Genomic DNA, 12,298 nt, shown 5'->3' on the forward strand with positions numbered 1-12,298 from the left:
AAACGTGGATTGCCAATTAGTGGTCGTCAGTAAATAAATGTTTTTGTCCCCCTGATAAAGAATAAAGGTCTTTTCCGCGTTTAAGGTCGAAAGATGCGATGTTCTTCTGTGGCATCGTCTATATATGTGATTTCTATTGCAAATTTTATTTTAATGTTATTTTTTAATAATGTTATATTTAATTTTTCTTTGATAAAACTCTCTATTCGTTTACCTATTTCTTCAAAGACTGATGCGATTAAAAAAATGCTCACGTGTTGTGTAATTATTTCATATTTCATGTAAATTATTATTAATCGCGTGTTCGTGATGCAACGAGCTAAACACATTCATTGTAAGACGGAAGAAGCATAACAACTCTGAATAAAAGAAGATAAAGATCAAAGAAGATACAATGTGAAACGGAAATGTAAAAACAGCTTTTGTAATTTATTATTACAATGAATACAAATAAAATAAAAAATCTCTTAAATTTATTTAAAAAAATAATCTATTAAAAAGTCTATTAAATAATAATTATTATTCATTGTTATCTTATTCTATCAAATATTGTATAGTTATAAATAGCAGAAATCCATTCGTATAATTCGTATAATTTTTTTTATCCCGTCTCTTTATTTCTCTTTTATATTTTCTTGCTTATATTCGTGTTTTGCAAAATCAAAAATTAAATTTTATTTTATTTACATAAATATTGGAAAAAAGAAGTTTATTAATGGGATATTGGATAAAATTGAATTTGTTAACTTTTATATTTTTATATATATCTAATAGAAATAATATATCTTACTTTTGTTTGAAGTTGTTTTACTAAATTACAGCCATTAAAACAATTTGAGCGATAATTTTAATCAATATTATAATCAAATGATACTTGTCAAGCGCAAGAGATATAAATATATAATTATTTAAATATCGTGTTATTTGAAAACACATAGTATATAAGTAATTATACATTTATATCGCATCGCACGCGCTATTTGAATTACGAGCGGTCTGATCTCGCGTGAATTTAATGAGTTTGTACAGCGAGCCGATTATATTATTGCAGAAATTATGATTCGAGTAAAATTGCGTAATCGCGACCATCGCGCACTTCGCTAAATACGTAATCACGAGTGACGATATGTACTGACACAATACGTATCGTCGTGATGGCGGCAAATCGATACCGCGTCCGATACAATCCTGATCGTCCCGACGTAGGTCAGACCCGCGGTGTTGATTTAGTCGAACGCCAGCAGATAACCCATTATCTGTCAAAGTATCGAAGAGCTCCTAGCCGAGGCACTCCATCAAACTGACGTATTAATCTGATTAATCGCCGCGTGCCAATTGACAACGTGAGGGTAAAGTATTGCGCAACAATTAATATACAAGTACTTATATCTTTGCATCAAATCGATCAACTTTAACGCAATCTCCTGACAGTAAAAAGGAACGAGAATATTTTTTGTTAAGGAAGATTTCTGTTTTTTATATCTTTCCAATTTTTTTTTTAAATGAAAAATGATATACTTAACAACTTGCAAGGCTTATTTTTATTTCAATGGATTTATCTTGAAGCGTTTCTTACGAGCGAGATAAAAATCCATTCTATTGAAGACACAGAAATTTTCCAAAATGATAAAAAAATTAATAGATGTTATAAAAATAGTAAAAAAATATCGAACGCTTTTTCTTTCACATTTAACTGTCGTTAGGGTGAACAGAAAGAGTTATTGAGATCTTTTTTGCTAAGTATTACTTTCTCAAATTATTTCATTTGACGATAGCACATTTAATTACTAAATTAATTTATGCTATAAAACTGCTTGACAACGTTACAAGTTCCAAAAGTGCCGGGGAATGGAAGTTATAAATACCGTTTTGTATCGTTTCCAGCGACGTGACAGTCTCGTCAAGTGTTCGCGAATGGCTACGCTCGCCGGCCTTCGACGCACGACAATGGGAGGACGAGGAGCTGCTGCTGATGCTGCAGACAATGTTCGTCGATCTCGAACTACCTCAAAAGTTCAACATTCCCTTGCCGATTCTGAGGAACTTTCTTTACGAAGTCTACAATAATTACAACGAGGTGCCGTTCCATAATTTCAGGCATTGCTTTTGCGTGGCGCAAATGGTAAGTATTTCGTCTTTGTGTTACTCTAACTTTTGTGAGCTGTTGAGAAAAGACGAACAGAGAGAATCAATAATGCAATGTATTAGTAATGTATATATTTTAGTGTCGGATTTATATATTTTAATATCAATAAAAATGCAATTATAGAAAGGAAACGAGAATATTTTATTTGCTGAAAAAAGTTTTAGAATTCTTTTTTTTTTTTTTTTTCAAATGAAAAAAATAGATATTAATACAAATCGAATTTGTAATTATCAAGGGACGAGCACTTAATATCGTATTATAATGTATTATATAAAATCTTATCTGTATTACATTCTAAAAAATCACGTCACAATATTTTTATAGTGATACGTAGTCACAACATTAAAGTGATAACGTCAGCAGTTTATTTCATTAAATTTATATAGTACTCTGTTAAATTGTAGACAATGTATACAATGGCGTTATTTTCACAGTTTTTTGCGTGCTGAGTGAATATATTTTAATTTAATTTGTCATAGCAACGGTTTTATTTTAATTAAGGTAATTAACAGAATATATATGTGTATTCTTTGCGGGATTACTTTGTATAACAACAACTTTAGATTTAAACATAACAAAATTAACAATATTATAAATAAAATTTTTCTTTTTGTGATTGATCGAAATACACACATGATTGGCAAAACTTGTAGTTAAAACTGTAGATCGAAAAGAAGCTATATCGATTTAATGTTAATCGATTGTGTCCAGATGTACGCGATAGCCTGGGCGGTGGATCTTCCGTCAAAAATCGGTGACCTCGAGGTCCTCATACTAATCGTCTCCTGTATCTGTCATGATCTCGATCATCCGGGCTACAACAATATCTACCAGATAAACGCGCGGACCGAGCTGGCGCTGCGTTACAATGATATCTCGCCCTTGGAGAACCACCACTGTTCCGTGGCGTTCCGGGTTCTGGAAGCGCCTGAGTGCAACATCCTCGTATCCTTGGACAATCCTACGTACAGAATAGTACGCGAGGGTATCATACGATGCATTTTGGCGACCGACATGGCCCGACACAACGAGATTCTCGGCCAGTTCACCGACATCATTCCCGAATTCGATTATACCAGCAGAGCGCACATAAATCTGGTAAATACGCTGACTAATTTAGTTTGTAAGTTAGTTGCTAATTTAACCGAGAATGGAACAATTTAATCAAAGCAATTGTATTTTGCAGCTATCCATGATTCTCATCAAGGTGGCCGATATAAGCAACGAGGCGCGCCCGATGGAAGTCGCGGAACCGTGGCTGGACAGGTTACTTCAAGAGTTCTTCAAGCAGAGTGATGCGGAAAAACTCGAAGGTCTTCCAGTCACGCCATTCATGGATCGCGACAAGGTGACCAAACCGTCGTCCCAGGTTAGCTTCATCGGCCTAGTTCTTCTCCCCCTTTTCGAAGCTCTCGGCGAACTTCTTCCCGAGCTGCAGGTATTCCTTGTTCTTTCTTGTACGTAGATTAATTTACTTGTGCTTGCAATGAAACGGATTGACAAGAAAATGAATATTGATTCTTTGCAAAAAAGATCTTTGTAAATACGAAATCTTGCTTTCCAGGATCTTATAGTTCAACCAGTCAGGGAAGCTCTGGAGTACTATCGCAGACTGAACGAAGCTGCCAAGGATGAGCGCCATCATCGGAAAAGTGTCATAGATGTCGGGGAATCGGGCATATCCAACACGAGCGGCGGTATTGGCGGCTCATCAACCGTCATCAAATCGACGTCGTCACATAGCATGCGTTCGAAGCGGTCCGCGACGACAATTCACTCACGTTCGCGCTCCACCGATGACGATATCACAGAGAACTTGACGATGGAGGAGATGGAAAACGTCGAGAGCTCTGATCCAGAAACTGCCACGGAAGTGGAAATCAGCGAGAAGACGCTCAAATTCAAGATCTCCACCGAAGGCACACTGGCCGGTCCGACTGTCGGCCGGAAGAGTTGCCCCAGCAGTCGCAAGGGCAGTCGGGAGAAAGCCTCGTTAGATTATCATAATCAAGATCTGATCAAAGCCATTCGGGAACACGAGCGCGAGAGGAGACGCAGCAGAAGCGAAATTCTCGGTAGCGATCTTAGTTCGCCAGTCAGCGCGAGATCCGCCGAAGGTACACGTATTATCGAGGAAATGGAGAAGGAGGCGGCGACATTACTAGTCGCCAAAATCGAAGGCAAAGCGCCAGAGGGAAACGGTAATATCGTCGCGGCAGAGACCCACTCGCAACCGAGGAACAATGTGAGGAAGACCAGCAACGCCATAGAGAACGATCAGGAGATCATCCGACCTAGTCGCAAGGATTCGCATGGCAGCCGAGAATCGATGAATCTGCGATGTTGCTGCGACGATAGAACTGGGCCGAATAATCACAAGTCTTTATTCTCACGGTTGAGAAACTTTACGGATCGTCTGAGCAGTAGTTTTGACTCTAAAGATTCGCCCAGTCCAAAACCAAAGCACGCGTCCAAGATGCTCACTAAAAGCAACTCGGTGAGCAGTGGTTCAGCCACGAGCTCGAGGAGGCACAACAATTCTTTCATCTGCAAGCGCTGCAACCTCGTTAAGCCTTCGATTAAGGACAAAGCCATTGCGACTGTGGTAGAGCTATCGTCGGACAAACGAGCGATGACTCTGCCCAAAGTTCGCAAATCTACAGACAGTAAGAACAAAAGTTGGCGGACAGTGTTCACCAAAGAAAAGAGATCGTCTACTTCCCTGGAGGCTTTGCCGGCAGCCGGCTCGTTCTCCAAGCATCGTAGAAACTTGTCGAATCCTGAGGGTAAGTCTCAGAGTATGAAGGAAGTGAAGAGATCTCGACAAGGTCTGGACATTGAATTCCAAGAGATTGACGTACATCCGAAGAAGCAGCAGCCTGAGATCATAGTCAATCCCGATGACACTGTATGCGACATTGAAGAGGATCTCGGCAAGATTGAGATCAGAAGAAGCTCGGCTAGCATGGAGGACATTTCTAAGATGGCAAAGCAGGCGGAAGCAGTTATACTAGGTTCGCTGAATTCCAAGACGGAGGAACGTCCGCACACTGGTAGTCTAGACTCGATGCTCTGCAAGGAGGTGTCCAAGTCACGAAAGAAACATTCCACCGTGTTCGCATCGCCCGCCACGACCAAAAAATCCTCGCCCGGTTTATTCTCGCGATTCAAATCCGGTATGAGTATCGACAGTACTCGGAGCAACAGCAACAGCGATTCTCTACACGATCACGGTTCGCAGAGCGGCTGGATATCCTCGTTGACGGCCAGTTTCCGGCCAAAGAGACACCCGAATGAAACGCCGCTGTCGCCGCATCCACCGAGGTCGCCTAGCAGAGAGGAGATCAAGTGATACGTCCTGGTGGTCGAGGATCCCTCTGAGAAGAAACTCGGCCTTCGCGGCTGGTGGCCCGAAAATTTGTTTTGTTGCAACAGTTAGGACTCGAACGGAAAAAGTTTGAGCCTAATTTAGGCTCAGAAATATCCGGGAATATCTCTATCGCATTGTAATACGAGAGAAACTAGTAAAATAATTATCCAACAAATTTTTGAAAAGGTTTAATTTTTTAACACGAAGATCATCATGTTTCTCAATGTGTATTAGTTATTGATATCGATTAATAATTACAATGTGCAGACATAAAATACTCTTCGATCAAAAATACATTGGTGATATTCGAAAAATTTATTTCGTGAAAATAAAATAAAAAGTAGAGTGAATTTGTGAAAAATAATACGCGATGATTAATATCGCATCGCAAAATGCGCTTGTATAGGAAAATAAAATATATCCTCGTGTAATATTAAAAGCAGTCAATTTCGAACAAACGTATTTGCTCGAGTAAGCCAATTATCGAAAAAAAAAAATTGTTACATATCTAACGTATAATTTCCAATTAAGTTGAATTATTTTTAATTGAATCCTTGCGGAGGAATCCTAATACAATCATAATTTTATGCCATCGACTTTGAGTGTTTTATGTCATTACGATACAAAGTCACGAGAGTCGAGATACTTTATTTGCGAGGGATACCTACGGCCTGTGAAAAACGAGGATGTACGCTGTATACTATAGACTATTTTATTTATTGTCCAATTAAAGAGTAGCCTAACAAGTAAAATCATTAATGTTGTTCGTTACACTATACATACATACATATATAAATATACACAAATGTATACAAAGACATAAGAATATAACGCATCTCCACCACGAGCAAGTGGATAGTTATATAAGTAGAAGAAGAAGAAGAAAAAGAAGAGACAAACACAAATAGATGTGTAAGCGTGGCTCTGTTGTATCGATGTGCGATTAAGTTTCGGGGACTGTATCAAGGATGTGAGGTAAGAGGTAACTTTGTCAGATCATTTTTAGAATATTCTAATAGTGAGAATAATCTTATTTTAAAGTAACCCTGTCAAAAGTTTTTAGAGATATAATTTTCTGAAAATTACTTTCAAAATTTTTCTCAACATATTTCTCGAGATACTTGGTTATTTTCGGATTATTTTGAGATACTTTCGAGAATCCTGAAATATTTTTAGATTATTTTCACTTTCTGAGAAAATTATCATCTCAATCAGCAGTTGCCACGGTAAAAGGATAAAATGAAAGAGATTTGTTAGATTTGTTTAAGTTTTTTCATTGATTTCTTTCGCTAACTCGGAAAGCATTAGACAAATTTTTTCATGATTATCTTTTATCTAATCGTGCTATTAAAATGTTATTCAATTTGAAAAATGATTTAAAAACTCAAATTTATTCGATTGAGGAGAAAAGATCTGTTTGAAGTTTCTTGAACAGCTTGATAAAATGTCTTTAACATTTCTTCAAACATCTCAAATTGCAAAAAATATATATATAAACTTAATAACAGAAATAAACTGGATTGATTTTCTTTGTAATTATATATTGAATTCTATCTATTCCGTGATTATTTAAAAATTCAGATATGTAATTCAGTGAATTATCGATATACATATAAAAACACATGCATAAACATACGCATAAATACAATTACTTTTATGCGAGAGAGACTTTCCGCTCTACATTTTTTTTTTAGATTTATATTTTTGTACTTTATCACACAATTACGTCTATATAATAATTAAAAATTGCATGTGTCGTTGAACTCTAGTCTTACGTTATTGTTTTCAACCAATCGAAAGTTGGTTTTACTTTGAACAACAGTCTCCGCGAAAGAAAAACTCGATATGTGTGCGAACGAGTGAACATTTAGGTATACATTTACTTGACTGATTATTTGACTAATGAATTTTTATATATCTCTCTCTTTCTCTCTCTTTTCGTGTCATAAAATCAATAATCGATTAAATCAAATGAAACTGTGCATGTGTGACATATGAACGAAAAGAATTAAGTCCGCACGTAAAGCCGTCTAAAATTTTAACCGAACTTTTTAATCTAACAAATAAAAAATAAAAAATGCGTTAATTTTTTTATTTAGAAAATTTCTGCTGTCAAGACATGAAATCGAATGATAGAATGTATATATAGAATAGAATAATTATCTTTCAAGCAGAATGAACTTCCTGTGAAACTTTCCTCGAAATTGAGAATCGAATTAATATACTCGTTTTCCTGAGAGAAAGTATTGTTAAAAAAAAAAAAAAAAAAAAAAAACGTTAAGAAAATGTTAAGAAAAAAGAGATGGGACGAATAGATAGGCGCGATTATATTTGCGGGCGAGAGAGTAGTACCAATGTATGTGTAGAGCGACGTATATTATAATAATAATGATAAGCGATCAAGAGTTCTCTCCTCGATGTGAATGAAAGAAGGCATTTGATTTTGACATTTCTCTCGAGTCAGGACCACTAATTAATCATACAAATCTATTGTACTTAAAGATTTTGATCTTAATCAGATTTTACGCTGATAACGAATTAATAGAATAATTGCAAAGTTATAATTCTCGATAACGTTATTGAGAAAATGAAACGTCCTCGAATCACGTAGATTAAACTTTGAACGATCAAGTGTTTATTAGAAAATTTATATCACGACCAAAGCAAATATTCTTAAGACTTGACACATCCTAAGAAAATCAAATGCACTTTTTTCCTTTCGTATCGCTCACTCTCTGTGCCTGATTGTTACTAATGTTCAAGACTAATGTTGAAGAAAGGTATTCAAATGGCTGATTTTACAACTTTTTAGCTATACAAGTAAAAATATATTTAATGTCTTAGCTCAATTTTTGGTTTAAAAAAAAAATTTTACAGAAATGAAATTAAAACTATTTATCAAAATTACTATTGCTATTTAACTAAAGATTCTACGCTATAAAATGCGAAGAAATTAAATTTTCTCAAGTGTTCTCTTAGTTTGATATCTATTTATCACGAAATATAAACGTCAAAATATTAACGTCACATATATATATATATATATATATATATATATATATATATATATATATATAATTCTTCTTAAAAACTTTTTACTGTCAAGTCTTCAGCCTCTCGAGAGTACCAGCGTGTGGATACTTTTCCCCAAAACTAGTCACATTTGTTTGCAATTTCTTACCTACTATCTCTTAACTATTTATTAAAATCTTGACTAAAAGGTGATCAATTTTCAACGGTCTTCGGAGAGTTTCGCGAGAGATAAAAAAAATCTATTTAAATAAAAATTCAAAGTTTCATTCACAGCCGCGAAATAAAATTCGACTTACAAGATCGTCGAAATATTGATTTGCGCTTTTCGTGGTATCTATCCAGTAAATATCCTCCACAATTGCGTAATAAAAGGATAGATAAGAAATAAATAAGTGAAATGAAGCGGAACACAGAATTGGGCCAATCGAGCCGTAGCGTACGGCATCGTTTTACTCGTCAATTGAATCTTTAGTCTCGTTAGAATTTTTCGCGTATTCCGATTATCGTCGTCAATTATTGAGATAAAAATACATTCAACTCAATCGTATAATTAATTTTCGCCTCTCTTCTCTTTCTCTCTTTCTCTCATGCTTCAACATTGAAGATAAGCAATCGATGTTAATCTCACGCTTGATTTTATCTATTATCATGTCTTTTTACCGAAATACATGACAACCTACTATACTTATCCAAAGTTACCAAATATCTAAAATCCATTTAAGAGCTAATATTAACATTTACGAGAAAATATTATAATATGTGAAAGGGAACTTATTTTGCTTCCGAGGAAATGTATTGTCTCCTCCCCGCGTGTTTTATCCTTATATATTCGATGGAAAATAAGACGGCAGAGATGTTGATAAGAAATAAATTTGCTTTACTATTTTATCATCAAAATATATTTTTATAATATTTTGCGATTGATAAATGACAAAATAAACGATATGCCAAAAAAATTATATGAACGCTATATTATCGTACATAATAATTCAAGAATAATCTACGATACGTCGTGTGTAAGATCTTTCATTTGGAATCTTTTTAATCGAACAATACCGAGTTTTTGATAATTATTAATGTAATTATCGCGCTCGTAAAATGTAATTCACGTACGAAATGTTCCTGAAAGTTGCTAAATTTTTTATGCACCTGGATAGGACACACAGGTATAAAGCTACATTAATGTAGCTGCTCTAGCACTTTTCAATTGTGACTAATATCATTTTTTTGTTTTAAACAAACTGCTTGCATATCGATTGTAGAGCGATCGCGAATTCTAATATATAAAACTTCGCGATATACGTTTCTCGTAAACTCGTACAAATCATCACGTTGGGATGATTTCGTGTTTATAAAGTCCGTTCTCTCCGTCTCTCGCCGTCCCTATCTCAAGAGTCGTTAAATTAAAATCGTTGATCGCTAAGCGAAGAAAAAAAAAGGAAGTCAATCGTGATGCTTGCGTCGATTGTCGTTAGACGAATATTAATTACATGAAATTCGTACGTAATTTGAATGCACGCGATATCTCGTATATACGTACAGATATACACAGAATGTATATACATGTCTGTAATTATATACGTATAAGATTATGCGGTATAAGAAATGGATCATCCTGTATATAGCTGTTTGTATGTGTATATAAATGTGTGTGTATGTGTATATATATATATATATATATATATATATATATATATGTACACGTACATACATGTATATGTATGTATATCGTATACACATGTACATACACACAAATACAAACACAAGAGTATAATTATATAAATAAAAAAATAAATATATATTTACCGGATATATATATATATATATATATATATATATATATATACACACACACAAGAGGAAGAATAAAAATACAGTTAATGCTCGCGGGCGAGTTACTAGCGCGATGTTATAATAATATTATCGATATTATGATATTACACGATGTATTGTGCGCGCAAAGAGACAAAGTGTGCATAATTATGTGTGCAAAGAGATATCCACGTGTGGAAGTTTTACGCATTGCGAGGGATGTATTAATTTGTTGCTATTCAGTGACGGCGTATTTATTTTCATTCCGATCGACGGGAATATTTATTTCGTAGGTAACGTGAGAATATTCAACTGCAATCGAATATTCGACTAGAAACATTTACATCGGGATCACAATAACTCGATTTAACTTTCAAATAAATTTTTTTCGAAATTTTGAGGAAGAATAATAGAGATTAACACACACGAAAAATCGATATTTTGCGTCTTCCTAATAACTCGAGTTTGCTGTTCTCTACTATTGCCCTCATTTCTATCTATACAGTGTGATGTGAAACTGTATTTTTAAATAAAACATTTATTTTTTGTAATAAAACTTCAGATATTTTTTTTCTATATTTAATAATCTTGACTATACACACTCTTGATATATATTATGGAAAAACGATAAAAAACTAGTTTTTTTCAGTTCTATTAAAGACTTTGTTTTTACGTATAAATCTTTCGATCTTATCGAGATATATGAACATGCAATAGACATTACTATGAGATAGGATCAAAGCTATTAAATGTAAAAAAAAAGTTATCAGAGCTGCTTATGTATATGATCATCACGGCCGCGCATTATATAATACATACTACAAGTTGCAATTGCAATACCGAGTTCACCGTCACTGAATAAATGTGCGAGTATGTGTGCATGTGTGTACATGTGTATATATATATATATATATATATACACACATATACACACAGGATACTATCGATATATGGTACCTATCATTCCATTCGATTCCAAGATGTTGTAGTTATATACATATATTATAAACGCATAATTTTAAGTAACCTACGTGCATGATTGATCGCCCGGCGAATAGCTCGCGCGTATGATCGATCATTAGTCTTTTTGTAAATGAGAGTGAATGAAAAAAAAAAATATATATATATATATGTGTGTATATATATATATATATATTTATAAAACTATGTGTATATGTTTGCGAGTGTGTACCATCAACATATGACCGGTTGCTCGTGGCTGCCTCCTATATTATATTTACAATGTCGACGAATAAAGGAAAAACGATTATTCTGCCGAAGCTGAAGAAATATTTGAAAAAAATCCCTCCTGCACATGATCATTAGCAATAGATAATCAAGATTTATCGTTTTCTTTGAATGCATTTAGTATAACAACTTAACCGCTCAGTGAGCAACTATTCATGATTGGCATTTAAAATTTAGATGTAAGAGTATATACCGATCACAAATAATTGTGTTCACTGAGCGATCGCGCTACTGCATCCACACATTGTCTTCAAAGTCGGAATCTGCAAAATCATGATTCTGATAGTGAATTAGTCTATTCAAAATTCCGTCGTCTTATAAAACTCAAGAGTATATTGTGATAAAAGATCCGCCCGCGCGCGCGTTACATTTTATACTGTCAAAATATATTTCTCGTGCTGTCATACAGATCGATCCTTAAATGGTAAGGTCTTATATTTATATTTATTTTGCATATTTTACTTAGCACTAATGATTAAATATTCGCGCACATGTTGAAATATATTAATATTAATAATTTCAAATATATTAACATTAATTAATATTCAGTATCTGACGGCGAATATTAATAAATGTCATAAAATTAATTAATCATCATCGGTTTCAATGTTTTCTGGCACAGTTATCTCATACCTGCCGCAAAATTTTATTGAATACTATAATTTTATGTAAATTATTTATAAATGATT

At 34.3% G+C, this 12,298-nt stretch overlaps 1 protein-coding gene across 2 annotated transcripts in view; it reads left to right on the forward strand.

Moving 5' to 3' along the window:
* Pde9 (phosphodiesterase 9) overlaps nucleotides 1–9,495 on the forward strand; it is a 157,311-nt gene extending 147,816 nt beyond the window's left edge. For both annotated transcript variants that reach the window (XM_072904079.1, XM_072904080.1), the window contains 4 exons: nucleotides 1,885–2,122; nucleotides 2,858–3,244; nucleotides 3,333–3,584; nucleotides 3,711–9,495. In XM_072904079.1, coding sequence (XP_072760180.1) covers nucleotides 1,885–2,122; nucleotides 2,858–3,244; nucleotides 3,333–3,584; nucleotides 3,711–5,498 — 2,665 coding nt within the window. In that variant the 3' untranslated portion in view covers nucleotides 5,499–9,495. The remainder of the gene's footprint in view (nucleotides 1–1,884; nucleotides 2,123–2,857; nucleotides 3,245–3,332; nucleotides 3,585–3,710) is intronic.
* Nucleotides 9,496–12,298: the final 2,803 nt, after the last annotated feature.

This window comes from Anoplolepis gracilipes, chromosome 13, assembly GCF_047496725.1.
Source record: "Anoplolepis gracilipes chromosome 13, ASM4749672v1, whole genome shotgun sequence".
Taxonomy (NCBI): domain Eukaryota; kingdom Metazoa; phylum Arthropoda; class Insecta; order Hymenoptera; family Formicidae; genus Anoplolepis; species Anoplolepis gracilipes.